A 17,119-nucleotide genomic window follows, 5' to 3' on the forward strand; every position below is an offset into this window, starting at 1 on the left:
AACTTGGATTTACTTGATGTGGCACTGAGAGTGAACCAAAACCTCGGTGCGTTGTTTGTTACGAAGTGCTTTAAACGAGTGTATGAAACCCGCGAAATTGAAACGGCACTTAGAGACGAAACACGCAAGTGTAAAATGTAAACCTGTCGGATTTTAAAATAGGCGGAGTCTAAAATTTCTTATATCGTCATCTGGAAAAACAAATAAAAAAATTAATGCAGAAACATGTCCGATTTTCAAGTAAAGATGCAATTTGGCACGTTCTATTATTGGTGTACGACGTACAGTATGCGCCCATTTCAATGTGCACACTGGGTGTCGGCAAAACTATTAAGTCATCAATACATGAAAAGGTTCCTCTGTTATGAATTCGGGTGATCCCTGACTAGGTTACAGGCTCGGCGCCAGATATGCAGGAGAAGATGGTGAGAAATGCCACGTTCATAGTGCTTTAAATCCTTCTTTTGTTGCTGAGAGTAGAGTGGAAAGTGGGTAGACAGGTAGGGTAAGAAATTTCATAAAATATTAGTACTAGGAGAAAAAGTGAAAGGCAATTGTCATATGTCATTTCCAAACTCTGAGATTTTCAGCTATAGTGTGATACGCAATTCGTTTGAATTTTATTTTTTCTTCTGTCTTTTTTGAAGGACCACAAGTGGTCCGCGGACCATAGTTTGAGAAATGCTGAATTAGACCATTTGTTGACTTGTTCCAGTCTCACTGTCTGAAAGTCTTTTCCTAGGTCTTCCTCTTGTGATGTAGTCTGTTTCTTGCCATTTTGTGTACGTGTTAAAACCATTTTGTTTTATAATTTCCAGAAGTTACAAAATAGGCCTACTTATTTGAAAGAAAAGTATGCGAAGATGATGAAAACAAATTTTAACAAATATTAATATTCCATTATTTAAAAAAATTGTTATTTTGAAATAATTTGCATTTTGAGATTCTTAATGTGTAATGCATATTTTGACACTGTAACAATGACAAATTTTGAACTATACTCTAAAAATGCTGGAAAAAGTTTTGAGACTTAATGCCTTTAGCATACGCATAACACCATGTTGTTTTGAATGGATCCAGATATGACCAACTAAGTCTTTCTGGAATTCTGCTAGTCAAGAAGAGTTGAATTTCACATCTAAGATGGAAATATTGATAAAAAAGAATTAATTATAATTTCTTGAGTTTATACTGTAACTGACATGTAACCAGTGCTTTTTTTCTGGCAGAACATGCCGGGACAGCATTCTGGCACCTTTTCGTTGCATTTTTCATCATAGAACTGAAAAATGTGTGAATAACTATGTAACAAAATTTTTCTTTGAATTCCGCTTAGACCTTAAAAGTCTTAGTTGAACGAAAAGAAGGTTAAAAACAACAAAATTCCCGTGCACTGGACAGTAATAATCTCTTCATCCGCTATAAAATTTCTGTAGAGAGTTCCACCAACTTTTTCTCCAGAAGAAAAGCACTGCATGTAACAATATATGAAATACCGTACATAAATAAAATGAATTATGAAAAGTTACTGGAAAACAAATTGTACCAAACCAAAACTAAAAATATAGCATTTTTTTGGTTAGGAACAGAACATGACTGTTTAGTACAGTATTTACACAAAATTAAAATGAACTTACACTAATGCATACTTTGCAATAATCAAAACAATATCAATTTTGGATTCATTAAAACAGTAGAAAACATATCACACTTCTACTGGAATGCCAGATTGTAAACAGGTTCCCAAATGGAAGATCATTATGGAGAGGAAAGCATATCATTTATTTATTTATACAGGGTTGAAGTACCGGTACCGATAATATAACTATGCAGATTTTAACAGCTTATTTTTTGTAAAGAGTACAACAAAAAAGAATACCATATTAATTTGCCCCAAATGAATACTTTTCCCAGAAAAATATATTTTTCCCCCTAAATGTTAACATTGCATTACTCAATAAGTGCTACCAGTATATTTATAATTTTTATCCTTGTTCTTAGATAACCTTAAAAGGAATGATTTATCCCTTTGCAGTTTTTCAATGATTGTTTTCTTGCAAATTAAATAAGATCAATATGTATCATTACTTCCTGCCATTATCGCAACTCTGCTGCAGTGACTAAGGGATGGAATGCTGCTCTTCACACCTGATTTCATTTAATAGTAGGTGAGCCACTGACACATGTTGCCAAATTATGCAGATTTTAACCATACACTTAATTACAAAATGCACAATAGATTTTTTTAAATGTATTTTAAACATTCTATTTCCACCCTTCAATCTGCCTAGTTACTATGTTTATCAATGTATTATGAAGTTTGAGATCAAAGCCTACTGAGAATAATGAATAGTTAAGGGCAATCACATTGCTTACCATGGCTTCCTTCAGAAAGATAGTAAAGCTAGAGATCCCTTATCACAATTAACGTTATGTTAAAAAAGAATCCGAGCATAAATGTTATGCCTCCAGGCGAAATTTACAGCCATTTTGCTTGCTCAAGTTTCTTGCCACGTAGAAGATTTGTTTGAAGGTCCTGTGACTACACCAGTCTCTAAAACTCGAATCAGGATGTAGACAAATATGTTCCTAGCACCACTGCGAAAGTTCTGAAGACTTCTACAAGGTTGTTAAAATTCGTAAAAAGGAATGCACATAGTTCAGACCTGCAGAACTGTAGTGACTGCCTTCGTATCCCTTCTACCCCACCCATCTTTTCTATTAGTGTGATCATAGCATTCTAGTTATGCTCGGCAACATCAACATTTACTCTCACGGCGGCAGGTACACAATACGCTATCAAGAATTACAAATGAACAGATAATAAAATCCTTAGGAACATACCTTTGGAAAGTAAGAGAAAAACGAATGAGGAAAATAAATAAGTTAAAAGACATGTAAAATAAATTTTATAATGTATGTGTGCATATAAAGTAAGAAGGTCTACCTATGTATATATCATTCTATTACTAGTAAAACCGGTAAGTCCACTTTTTGTGTGAAATAAGTCAAGCACAGTCCCCGACTTGTCTTTCTGTGTTCTGTATTCTACTAAAATGGATTAAGTCCGAAATGTTGTAGGCAACAAACCAATTACTTTATCTGAAGAATTTATTATGATTTTTCGTGGATTAATAAAGTTTTAATTCCTGTTTTTACAAAACTTACATTACTGGACTTAACTGGTTTTACTAGTAATAGGATGATATATAAATTGTATGTTGATAAGTGAGTGATAGCTATATGACCGGAGGTCAACGCTGTCATTCAACATTGTAACGCATTACAACCAAATAAATAAATAAATAGATAGACAGATGAATAAGTAAATAAATAAATACACAATACGCGTACTGCAGTTTGAAGACAACTGGAACATGGTTATTTAGTTGTTAAAGAAGACAAAAGAATTGCTTATTTACTATGTCCCATCCAATTTATTTCTACTCATCATTTCAATATTAAACAACAATTCAACAAAGCCCATGTTAAGAATTATGGAATAGACGAACTTTCGGGTAAGTTCATTATTACGAACTGTATATTGCTTATTTATTTATATACTGTTAAATTAAGGACATCACTCGTATTCATTTTGTATGGAAATAATCGTGGCTTTCAAGGTTCATTATTTAAATGCTATAAATTTATGTTTCTGTAGGTGATGATGGGAGGAAAGTTTTCGAAATTCTAAAGCAGGCTAGGTGCAATGAAATATCAAAGGAACTACCGATAGTAAATCTAGCATAACTGTAAACACTGAAACGAGATAACGCATTATAAATACAATGACTTTATTACAATCCTTTTTTAAAATTACAGTGCCGCCACTGATGGACCTTGAAAGCGCAAAGAATGTAAACAACTCTACACAGAAGTCAATCATCCTCAATAGAAGTGGAGTGAGGCTGACGTCATATTTCCTCTACTTATGGGTTCTGCAGGCCTGACCTAGTTCAACAGTATTATGTCTCCTACGTTTACTTAGGAAGAACTACTAGATGGAAGGAGATCTTTGGGAAGACACAGATTCCACTGGAATGACGAGGTGCAAAGGGATCTGGAACGAATAGGAAGAAATAAGACCATGACAGAAGATAGAGAGGAAAACTGTGATTGAGGCAAAAACCTTCTGAGGTTTGATGCGCCAAACTATGTTGAAAGAGATATGCACAATGGACCATTGAGATTGGAGTGCTCATGGCTAATCTAACTTTTCTTCAAATCTAATCTACTACTCTAACCAGAGTTACCAGATACCTCAGACCGGAAAGAAGACAAAAATACATACATTTCAACTTGTAAAAAACGTAATTATTTTAATGAAAAATAAATTAATATTGCTTATTATCAATTTTCGTTATTATCACTTTTAAAAGCGAATGTTCATTTCGCACATTCACTTACTTGTTATATTTCCCTACTTCCTAGTCATTTGAGAAGACACTCTTTCTAAGCATGCATTTAGGATTGGTATGCTCAAATACAAACTTACTAATTTAGAAAAAAAAAAAAAAAAGAAGGTATTTTTGCCCATATCATTGAAAATTAGTACTCATTTACTATCATTATTCCGTTGATCACCACTGCTTATAAATTACAAAGATTCTTTATCAATATTAAACACAAAGCTTATTTAAGTGAATAGGCCTATATAACTCAAATTTAAATTCAAACACCAAACTGCTTACAGCATAACAAGTAGGTTATCATTATGAGCTTATCTAATGTTATCCTCTCAGGAATTGATTTGAATAAGAAACAACAAACCATTTCTTAAAGTAGGTAATCTATAGCTGTATCAAAATTCTAGGTAGGCCTAATTGGCATTCCATGAACGAATTACTAAGGAGATGGAACATTTCTCTCAAATATATAGATATGAGCCGTTCAGAGCAGAAGTGGTGTAAGTCAAAATTGGGTAATGAGGTTTAAAGTAAAAATTCTGTAAAATACAGCGCAAAGTAGCAATTAATATCCACCGACTACTAATAGTTTAAATAAATTGAATATTAATTGCTACTTTGGGCTGTACTTTACAGAATGTTTACTTTAACCCTCATTACCCATTTTTAACTTACACCACTTCTGCTCTGAACGGTTCATATGTCCCTTACAATCTGAGACATCTGGCAACCCTAAATGTGTAGCTTTGACAAATGATGAGACTTATATGGACAATTAAGTAATCCTTTTTGAATGAGCTACTTGCGATTAAAATTTATTTCAGATGGACATAACATGAAAATTTGAAATTTTGGAGGTAGTTTTCTAACATTTTAACTAACCATTATATGACTGTACTATTCAACATTCTTGAGTAGACCAAGGAACTATTCTCATTTTATAATTCAAATTATAGTTCTGTAATTAAGTTTGTATTTTCACAAAGTATGAAATTTTTAAAATATTTCATACGAAAATCTCAAGATGGATGGTTAACTTATGAGGTAGATGGAGGAACAGGTATGAGATCTTGGTGTCTTCAAGAATTAAGAAAGGATATAGTTGAATTAAGGATGATTTCAAAATGTGCACAAATACTGTAGTATGCTACGATTATCAGGTTCAAATAAAACAAAAGAGTAGAGGTATTAAATGGTTTATAACCATTAAGTTAAAACCAGATATACCATGATGCTTACATTTCTATGCATCCTTTGTTAATAATATATTACAAGATCTTAGTTTTCAATCTTTATAAGTAACGAGGTGGCAGATATCACAATTAATATTGACTTATAATGATATTGTGTGAATGATACCTTATCATCTCTGATTGAAAACTCTATACTTGATCTCCCCATACAGTACAAGCAAGAAATAATGAAGAATAGGATCTTCATATTCTCCTGAAGAAAATCTATGTTAAAAAAAAAAGAACATTACTTATGTAATCTAATACAGAAAAATACAAAATGTTCTTATGTTTAATTTCTTATACATATAAACCCAGACATAAACATCCTTCAAACTTTGGTCTTCATGTTCTGGTCAATAAAACAAAGTAATTACAGAAATTATATTTGTAACATTTTCTTATTATTAAAGCAAAATCTATTTACATTAAAGAAATCAATTTTCACACCACCTTAGAAAAAGTGTGAAAAAATCTACTAATTGAACCTACTGTTCCTAAGATTTCTGTCTGGAAAGTAATGCTATCAACATCCTCAATAATTGTATTGCCACATACCTCATTTTGTGGTAAGCAGCAGGCAACAAATTTCCAAGGCTTGTATTTCACTAAAGAAAGATTAAATAACTAAAGGAAAGTTTATTATGATTAACAATAATTGTTCTGATGTTTCACATAATGCCCATGATTTTTGCTATTAATGGAAAAACTATAATCCTATATATGATGTAAAATGTTTTGCACAATATCGACTGCATAGATCTGACAATACTGTACATTACCTATTAGAAATTGACTTAATATAACTAAGTTTAACAATAATAATAATAATAATAATAATAATAATCATTAAGTTCACCTAAACATTGTATGCCTTTTCATGATGATACAGCTAAAGCTACATGTTGTCTTTTAAGGTCAGTTATGTTGTAAGTTTATTAGAAGAAATACATAAGCACAACAAAACTAATTTAACTAAATTCTAATAGGCAGTGGGAGTGATATAGTAAAGTGTACAATTTATTCAACATGAAAGCAGTTTAACTATTTTCTTTGGCACGACAACTCTATATTTAATTTCTTACATAGTAATAATAATAATAATAATAATAATAATAATAATAATAATAATTCTAATGATGATAATACACGAGTTAGGTCTAATGGCCTGTCCTGGCAGCAAAAAGTTTAAGTTAATTCAAAACTTGTCTAAAGTTTTCAGTCTAGTTATTTTCTGTTGTCCTCTTGGTTTATCTATATTTGGAATGGGATCCGATCTATCTTCATTCTCAATAGATCATATTATTTTACCCTGTATTCTGTATTTATATCCATATTGAATTTCTTTTGTTTCTTTGTAGCGCAAATAAAATATACCCAGCCTCTCACTGAAGTATCAGTACTTTTATTTCAGTTATATTGTACATGGTGTCCAGGACGAACATTACCGAAAAGAAAGTTTTACAACTAAGTAACTAATAAATTTAAATAAATTCTGTTCAATTGTTTTTTTAAGTTTCATGCTATTACATGTTGATACGTTCATTTGTTTAGTCTGCCGAGTCACACGAAATACAAATGAGTAGATTTACTCATCACCATAAAAACTTGGTGAGTTCCTCTGTCTTTTGCAGTAAACAAAATTTGGATAACTCTGTTGCTTGTTGAGTATAAAACTTTCTTATCAGTAGTGTTCATCCCAGACACTCTGTGTTTGTGTATTTGTTGTGAATATGGGTTGGTAAAATTCCAAATTTATATACTACCATCAGAACCAGAAGTGTAAGAAGTTCATAAATGTTATGTTTTATTTTAACGACGCTCGCAACTGCAGAAGTTATATCAGTGTCGCTGGATGTGCCGGAATTTTGTCCCGCAGGACTTCTTTTACATGCCAGTAAATCTACTGACATGAGTCTGTCGCATTTAAGCACACTTAAATGCCATCGACCTGGCCCTGGATCGAACCCGCAACCTTGGGCATAAAAGGCCAGCGCTATACCAACTCGCCAACCAGGTCGACTTCATAAATGTAAAGGGTGCATTTGATTGTGCCTAATAATTGTTTATACTTGACTCTCAATACCATTAATCCTCGTATGTGAAATAATGCAAGGTAACTATAACTGAAAAGTTGCTCTATTCTTCCTCCTACAACTATTTTTGTTCTCAAATGTGACATTCCTTTCTTATGATTATGTTTAAGCACCAATATATAATGGTGAATTATATTTATAACAACAAAATTTATGTAAAATTCATAATATGTAATACTGTCAAATTTACAGGAAAAATCACTAGCCACAATTTCGTAACATAATACTTCATTATGTCATCTTCGAATGACATTACTATTGGATAGGTTAACATTAAGTTATACAATTCAAACTTCCACTTGGGAAAGGGGGAATAATTATTCAGTAAAGAACTTCACTTCTGTTCATTCGGTGCCAAACATTATATTACAAGATATTTTTAAGAATACTTCAAACATTTTCACTCCTAGTAGTTACTTTAAACTTTCTATATAAAATGTATTATTTAAAACTTCATGATTTCGTTTCCATACCTACAAAAATTTTCTTTTCTTCTTGAGCTAATAAAATCAAGGAACAAAATCATACCTTTATTTTTATTTATCATCAATCATTTACCTGGTCATGGCGGATTAGATGTAAACATAAACATCTTAAAGATTCTCTCTACTTCGAATTTTCTGAGTAAAATATTAAGATCGAAGTATTTGAAGTATTAAGATCGTAAGTATCTGATCTTACTTTAAAAGCCATAATTAATTTTTAGTTCAACAAGCTATTTTTTGTCATTAGAAATTTAAACTGATATACTGGTATCTTAATGTTAAAAATAATTTAACGAATTTACGAAAGAAACGTTTTATTGTATATATTTTTACGTCATATGTAAAGAACACAAAGAGCAAAAAACCGATCAAGATGGCTTTCATTTTTACTTAATGATGCATTCAGCTGAAGTGTTCATTTAGCACTAGTGTAAAGAGATTATGATGAATTTAAAAATAACAAATATTTTGCAAACAGATAGTCTCGCAATTTTCTTGAACTAATAAAAAACACGAAAAACTTTAGTTACAATACCTGTACTTAGAAGATCTGTAATAGTCTAGGAAAGTTTTGTCACATTTCCATTATCGTTATCTCAGAATAGACTGGATAAAGTTAGGTTAGGGTAGGTTAGATTCGCTTAAGTTAGAGCTTAGGTTCACTTAAGTTTACATTATTTATTGCCATAGGTAAGTTCTCTGTCAAGACCAAGTAACTACATGACAAAATACAAATGCAAATTAAATTTAGGTGAACTCAATGTTTATTTTATATCATAAGTATTTTAATGAGGTGACAGTTTTATAATACGAAAGAATCAAGGGAAAAGTACGGTAATCTGATAATTGTTACAGTACAATACAAAAGACACAGTTGTTTAAGACAGCTGTGTTGAAAGTCATCGAAAGTTTCGATAAAAGAAATTAGTTTGAGAAAAATAATTATAAGAACTATGCTATGCTGTTATAATATTGTAATATTCATTCAATCTGTTAATTATTTTCTAATCTTCCATAATAGAATTCAAGTTCTAAATAGGAAATGGTTGTACTTTAATAATAATTTTGTAGATTCACGTCATTCTTTCAACTATCTTCAATCTTGATGCTAAGAATAAAATTAAATTCACAAAATATGATTAGTTCTTCTAACCATTACTACTCTCTCATGTCTGCATCAATACCAAGGCTGTTCAATAAGTGTTATATTTAGCATTTTCCAGACGACTTTCAACTTGTGTGCTTTTTTAGTTCACACACTACTTATTACCTAACTAAATGCATTAATGGTGTTTGTGTACCATTTTTAAAAGTTAAAACTGGCAATAATTTAATTATGTGCATCAAGTTCACGCCAGCAGGCAGTTCACTTCCATAGCAAATCTTAATTGTACTAACGAACTGTAAAATGGATTTTAATGAAGAAAGGAATACTGCATGCTAAAACCCAGTTACATTTTGCTAGCAGGGTCCCTGGGGGAAGTCAAAGCCGAGAATTAAAAAATACTCTTAATACAATGTTGTTTAAAGACTAAGAAAGATGAGAAATTTTCTTTTAAATGTCTGTTTTCCCTAATACAAGGTACCACATTCTGTTTTATAAATTTAGAAAGTTAAAACAGTACAGTGGGATTTAAGCATAATGTGTGATCGCAGTGAAGTCTCTCACTTTATGGCTCAAGAAAACTACTTAAGCTTATTACTACTATTCCCTGGGGAACTATAAAATTTATTCTTGCACTGATGTTTAAAATACGATCTACATTCCCAGGGACCTTGAATGCATTTCAAAATCTACCTTCTGGGCTAATGATTGCCAAGAACTATTATGTGTCTATGTTACAATGACCTGAAATATTCTATAATCTATGACAATGGTAATGATGTTGTTCTATCAGTCTAACACATGTGCAAGAGGATTGCTGTTAAATGGCCTCTTTCGTGAAAATGGAGTAATCACTGCAATCAAATACTCTTAACTCCCTTGTTAACACACACAAGATACACAACGGCACGTGGACAGCAAATTATATGTCAGCAAGATGATTCGCAAGAAAAACATGTTGACACTATGGATTCATGGGGATGTATACAAGTCCAAGTGCATTGTAACTATTTTCTATAAAACTTGTATCACCATAAATATTATCTCTTGCATAGTACCATCTTGCTGAACATTCAGAATTTAAACCACTAATACAATTAAATTAGGAAGTTCCACAACTTGTCTTCAAACCTTCCCTCATCTATGTTACAAGTCTTTTGTGCTGTGCTTAACTTCCAAAACATACAAGTCAATTCATTTCTCAAATGCAACCAACAACTAGAAAGAGTAAACACTACTACAAAGACATAAAAAATTAAAATGAAATCTTAACCTAGTGAATACAAACTATTTACAAAGTAGTATATGAAAGAAATATGTCAAATTTCATAATTCTAATTACTATTATTACTATAGCTGCCAATTAATACAATTAACAATGAACATAGAAATAAAAACAAAGAAAAAATCTACGAATTCAAGAAATAAACAGGGGTCACCAACAGTTACCTGAATTCTACATTCCACAGTTACACTAACAAACTTTGCAGCTATCGTTGTATATTATTTTAAAATATTTTTAAAGCTTTCTACTTAAATATTTATTTTTGAGCTTTATCTTAAATCATGTTGGTACCTAGATTCCGTACATTTATTGTAATGTGTAAAATAGAGGAGTGAGGAAATTCAATTACTGACACATCTTTGCTCTGAAAAGGAAATAAAAAAGAAAAAAAAAAAGAGGTAAAAAAGAAAAAAAAATATTAAATGATAGGAAAAAAAAAAAAAAAAAAAAAAAGGAAGTCAGATATTATGAATGGAAAACAAAAGTATACTAAGGAAAATACTGTTGTTTAATAGAACATCCAAAGAATTTTCATCACAATTTTCAATACCATCATTATTCTAATACGTGTACTAAAGTTTATTAATTTTCTTTTACAATTTCGAAGAAATTTTCAAACTACAAAATAAATACAATTATTGCGAACAAATTGATGAATATTTCACAACAAAGTTACTTATATAAATTGAATGAAATTGCAAATGGATTAGCAGTCATTCATAAAATCTGAATGGCATGTAGCATATGATATATTTTTAATATACTTTTCAAATGCGTCAACTGCCATGCACCACTCTGTATATTTTTATTTTAGCCATATAAAGCAGAGTTAAAAGACTTTAAGATGACTCATTATAGGCTCAGTCAGTTTTATTATTAAAATGAAGAAGAAAAAGAGGGTCAAACTCTTTATCTGTTTAATATCCAATATGCAACAATGTAGAGGAATGAAATTCTCATCTTCCTATCACTATGACTAAGAACTACAAGAGCATAATATGTTAAAGAAATAATCCACGTCTACAGTAAAAAAATAATACTTATCTTGTTTCAACAAAGTAAGAACTTAACAAATTTTTAACAGTCTCTCGACTACAAGACTCTTACACTGAACAAAAAAAATAAGTATATTTACTTCTATAATAAAACTATGGAAGGTTTTACAGTATAACAGGTACCACGAAATTAAATTTTAAATGGCAATCTCCTTTAGGCATCTAAAACCCTGCGTCCTTCAAAGGACCATCAGATCCCATGTAACAGGTACTTTTCGTCTTCTGCTTGTACTCAACCTCCAGCAGATTAAAGAAAATTTTCTCTTACTCACTTTCTTTATATTTGTTCAATTAACTGCTCTTTGATTCCGTCTATTGTAACACTTTTTTTATATTAGAAATAAAGCAAACTGGTGACCCCTGTTGAGAGAATACTATACTGTCACAAGAGCACAGCATTGTGTTTGCTGTCTTGCTCTGAGTCTGAGAGACGAAATGCAAGTATTTTGTAGCAATGAAATCCTTCCTTTTCTGTATGAGTTACCAATTTGAACAGCAATTCAGCCTTAACAAGTGTCCTAAAAGATCGATGGATCATATATTCAAAGCTAGAAAAATGGTAAGAATGGCAAAAAGAGGGAAGGAACGTTATTCAGTATAACCTGTTTACGATATTCATAACCCTTAGCAATAAAGTTCCACACTTAAAAAGTATGATGCAGTGGTTCTGTCAAACAAATTCATCTTCGTTCACCTCCTCGCCACTGCTGGAGACGCTATAAACATGATATACTGCATAGATATGACACGCTACATGAATTCATTCATGTTTTGGGGGGGGGTTCTGATACGCGTGATAGCACAAGGGATGGTATGTATCACTTTGGAATTGGCTTAAATACCCAGAGGATATCTGTAGGATTCCCAGAGTCCAACATCTAACAGAATAGGGCTGATCTTCAGTCCACCGTCCCGTACTGACTTGGCATAGTGAGGGGCAGAGTCTGGGAAACGCGAGCCCAACCACAACAGCAACATCAACAACATCAATAACAACACACTACCAATTCTCAAGAGGGGGAGGAGGGAGCAGCATTTATATGTGCGTTTGAAACCCACTTGCATAGTTTGTCCATCTACTTCACAGCCAAACCACAAAATGTGTTATTACAACACATATTTGGTAACATCCGGCAAGATAAAAGGCTGCCAGAACAGTGGTTATACTTTCAAGAGTATTTTTTATTTTTCACTTTGTACAAATAAAAAAAATGTACATTTGGTTTTGTTGGGTTAGGTTACATTTGAGCCACTTTGTACAAAACAGATCGAAGAATCCCATGCAACAACAAATCCTATATTACAAAAAGAAATCAGGGTGAAACTGGAAGATTTCAGATTTTGCTAACATTTCTTTAGTAAACTATGGTAAATATAGTACTAATGAGGAAAGCCAATTGTGAGTATGTTAAGAGAATTCAATACACAGTAACAAGTTTCTCTGCACAACAGAAGTTACATGGGAAGCTTCTTGATTTCACTCGATCATACAGAGCAACACTTTCAGATCACAAATGCCAAACAGCTCATTCTTCTACTGAGTATGAGGAATGTTTTCCTTGAAGCCGAACAGAAAACTTTTCATGACAATTATTAGTTTCCTAATAACAATAAGAAATATTTAACATAAAATTCCAATAAATGCTCTATTGTCATGAAAAAACATGTCGTGCATGATATGTGCATGTGAACGGAAAAGTTGAGCAATTGGATTGTACTGTTTTGCAAGGATAAGAAAGGAAATTGGGAGGAGGATCAATGATGTTTTTTTTTATGAAGTTAAAGAAGCATAGACATTTCTTTTTACAAGACGGAGCTGAGCAATGGCTGGTGGTTTTTAAAGACTTTTGCAAAGGTGTAACATATAACTGCATACAATCTCATGCTTACCACATTTCACATCTCCATCTGGGAGGAAGTCATACCATGCTTGGGATCATATATAAACGTCTCGCCCATCAAAACTGAGTGATGAGTAACTATTTTTGTTACCAGTAATAGAAGTGTAAATTCCACTGCACTGATTGCAACTTATAAAAAAGCATTTATTTTCATCTATGGGACAAATGTGTGCCTAAGTCACTGTGTCTACATTAACAATCATCTATTCCATTTCACTCGTGGAAAAGATCCAGAAGTTTAACAATCACTTATTATCACATTGATTCCTGGCAATGCAAAATCGTAGTTTGGCACAGTACACTTTTAACGTTTGTTTTATATTCTATATGAATTAAATGAGTCTAAGATATTTTGCTACAGTCTAAATACCATCTTTCTCGTCTTTTTTCTAACGAAAGAGGACACAATTTAAAGGCCAAAAGTGATAGAATATACTGCCATGTAATAAAACTAGACTTCAGGAAGCAATGTGTAAATAAATTCCGTGAATATCCTAACTAAAGATTGACTTGCTACTATCAGGACATTTTTATACATGATCCCTATTGTCTCTATATTGCATTGCTAGATAAAAATTGGATAACTAAATAAGAATTGAGATCAGGTTTTGTAAGGGAAGGGTATTAATACTTCAGGTTAATCACTAGTCTGAGATGAGTTGTGAGCAAGAGTGAAGGAAGTGCTACACTTAGTTCTCCAGAATCTGCCCTTTACTGGTGCCAAGTGTGCATTCTGCTCCTTGGAGCAACTGTGACAGGGGGGGACGGGGGACTGAGCGACTGCTCTATTCTGCAAGGCGAACCCCATTAGAACCATCTTCCAGTCATTGATGATTATTCAGCATGGAATCATCCAATTCAAACTGATCTTGCTCTATTGGCTTCTTCAGCCATGTGCCGAGTTCTGCTTTGTGGAATGCAAGGACTAGTTGTTCCTTTGCCATCTGTAACACAATATACGTCACAACAATTAGTTAAGAGATAAAATACTGCATGCTATAGTAGAACCCCAATTTTAGACGACCTCCATTTAATGTTTTTTTCTGCATTTAGCATTAAATTTTCACAGTCCCAATAATTATTACTAGTGTTGGGAGGAAACGGTGAATGTCACAAAACAGCATTATCAAGAAAAACAAGTTTTAATACCTGAACATTCCTTATTTTTAACCAGTGCACCAAATACCTTATACAGGCATTTCCACATTTAAACTTTTTTGTGATTGGAAAGTTCTGTAGTCCTAGCTGTTACCTATAGTATTCACTGCATATCATAAAATCACTAAAAATGAACATTCCTTGTTTTCCCTCAATGTCCTTCATATGCAAATACATATTTGTATTGGATCTATATATCTTAATGAAACTAAGGCATTTCCACGTTTAAACGTTTTGTGATTGGAAAGTTCTGTAGTCCTAGTTGTTACCTGTAGTACAGTAGAGTATCAATTATCCGAAACAACTGAGGACAGGGGGTATTCGGATAACCAATCATTTACGAAAACAAATTGTACCAGTGTCATAGGAGCAGTATGAAACAAAGAAATACTGATATTAAACACAAAACTGTACATACAGTATATATTTTGTATCACACGTCTAACAAAGAACACAGAGAACTGACTAGCCTAGTTTCACAAGTTCAAAATGGCCATTAAAGTGGGCCTACAGTTTAGGAAAAGAAGTCCTGATTTTTTTTTTTTGCTTCAGAACTGAGTCTCTTTTTTTTGCCACTAAATCTCGCAAACAGCGCTAGCGAAACTTCTACATGGCGCACACGCAGATCTGAATTTGCTGACTGGAACGCTTTCGGTTAACCGATGTTTTGGTTGATCGGTATTCAGATAATTGATGCTCTACTGTATTCGCTATGTACCATAGAATCACTAAAAATGGATATTCCTTGTTTTTAACCAGTGCATAAAATGTTTAACGTCATCTTATATGGGCATTTCCAATTTTAAACTTTTTGTGACTGGAAAGTTCTGGAGTCCTAGTTGTCACCTATAGTATTTGCTATATATATATATCATAAAATCACTAAAAATGGACATTGCTTGTTTTTAACCAGTGCACCAAATGTTTAACGTTACCTTTTACGGGCATTTCCACATTTAAACTTTTGTGATTAGGAAGTTCTGTAGTCCTAGTTGTTACCTGTAGTATTTGCTATATACCATAAAAATCACTAAAAATGAACATTCCTTGTTTTCTCCCAATGTCCTTCACATGCAAAGACATATTTGTATTGGATCTGCATTTCTTAATGAAACTAAGTAATTATATATTTCATGTTTAATTAAAATCATTGGCACATTGTTGTTCGTGCATATATGTGCATATTTTGACATTCATACATATTTTTATTTTTAATTTTTTTTTGTACCAAGAACGTTTTCTAGTTTTCCGGAATTTCTAAAACAAATAGTAGTTATTTACTTTAGATGTGTTTTCTTGACAAAATGTATTCAGAACTCCTTGATTTGACTTGGAAACTATTAAAATTGAACAGAATGCAATAATTATAATTTTATCTAGTTAGTTGGTCTTTACGACTTTAAGGTGCCGGTATGCATTCTTTGGGTAGACTTCAGTGTACAGTATAGTTGACAGGGGGTGACTGAAGTTGGTATGTTTGTTTCAATGTTCCTTATACAGAGGGCATTGTGATGTATTAACGAATTAGTCTGCTATTTCGCCTTATAGTGTTCTGCCAAATGACAGGTCTTTCACTGCAAATCCAGCATTCTCCAATCTTTCTTATCATCTGCCTTCCCCTTAGTCTCCGCATATGATCCATATATCTTAATGTCATCTATCATCTGATATCTTCTTCTGCCCCGAACTCTTCTCCCATTCACCATTCCTTCCAGTGGATCTTTCAATAGGCAGTTTCTTGGTTTTTCTCAGCCAGTGACCCAATCAATTCCTTTTTCTCTTCTTGATCAGTAGAGACTGGAATCTTAGCCACTATTTTTTAAAGTTAAGTGAATTTGGAGTTTGTGCAATGAGCCAAATGAAGAGAAGTGGCACGCAGTGCTGTGTAAACAGACTACTTCCACATCAAGGAGAACAGCCACAATTCGCACATAAAAGAGTAGAACTGTGTTGCATATTACAAAAATATAAACATAGTCTTTGCTGTGAACTTTTAAATTAAAATGGTACTAACTACTGAAGCTTTCATGGCGACGTGATAATTCGAAATTTTCTCGGGCTTCCAGCCAGGTCATACGTCGGTGGATCACCAACTTATGACCTGGCTGGAAGCCCGAGAAAATTTCGAATTAAAATGGTACTGTTTCTCAGGCACTACTTTTAATAAAATGTTTAAGCCTACATTATAACAATCTTTGATGTAAAATTTTAACTTAAAATGTTACTGTATCAGAGGCACTACTCTTAACAAGTTTAAGACTATATTACAATAATCTCTGACGCAAAATTTTAACTTAAAATGTTACTATTTCACAGATACCGCTCTTAGTGCAATGTTCAAGCCCATATTACAATAATCTTTGATGCAAATTTTTAACTTAAAATGTTACTATTTC

The 17,119-nt window shown here is 32.5% G+C and overlaps 1 protein-coding gene across 1 annotated transcript in view; it reads right to left on the bottom strand.

Annotated features, from left to right (window-relative positions):
* Window positions 1-5,586: 5,586 nt before the first annotated feature.
* Adar (Adenosine deaminase acting on RNA) overlaps window positions 5,587-17,119 on the bottom strand; it is a 103,526-nt gene continuing 91,993 nt past the window's right edge. The window contains exon 13 of the mRNA XM_069830859.1: window positions 5,587-14,509. Coding sequence (XP_069686960.1) covers window positions 14,390-14,509 — 120 coding nt within the window. The 3' untranslated portion in view covers window positions 5,587-14,389. The remainder of the gene's footprint in view (window positions 14,510-17,119) is intronic.

Source organism: Periplaneta americana, chromosome 7, assembly GCF_040183065.1.
Source record: "Periplaneta americana isolate PAMFEO1 chromosome 7, P.americana_PAMFEO1_priV1, whole genome shotgun sequence".
NCBI lineage: Eukaryota > Metazoa > Arthropoda > Insecta > Blattodea > Blattidae > Periplaneta > Periplaneta americana.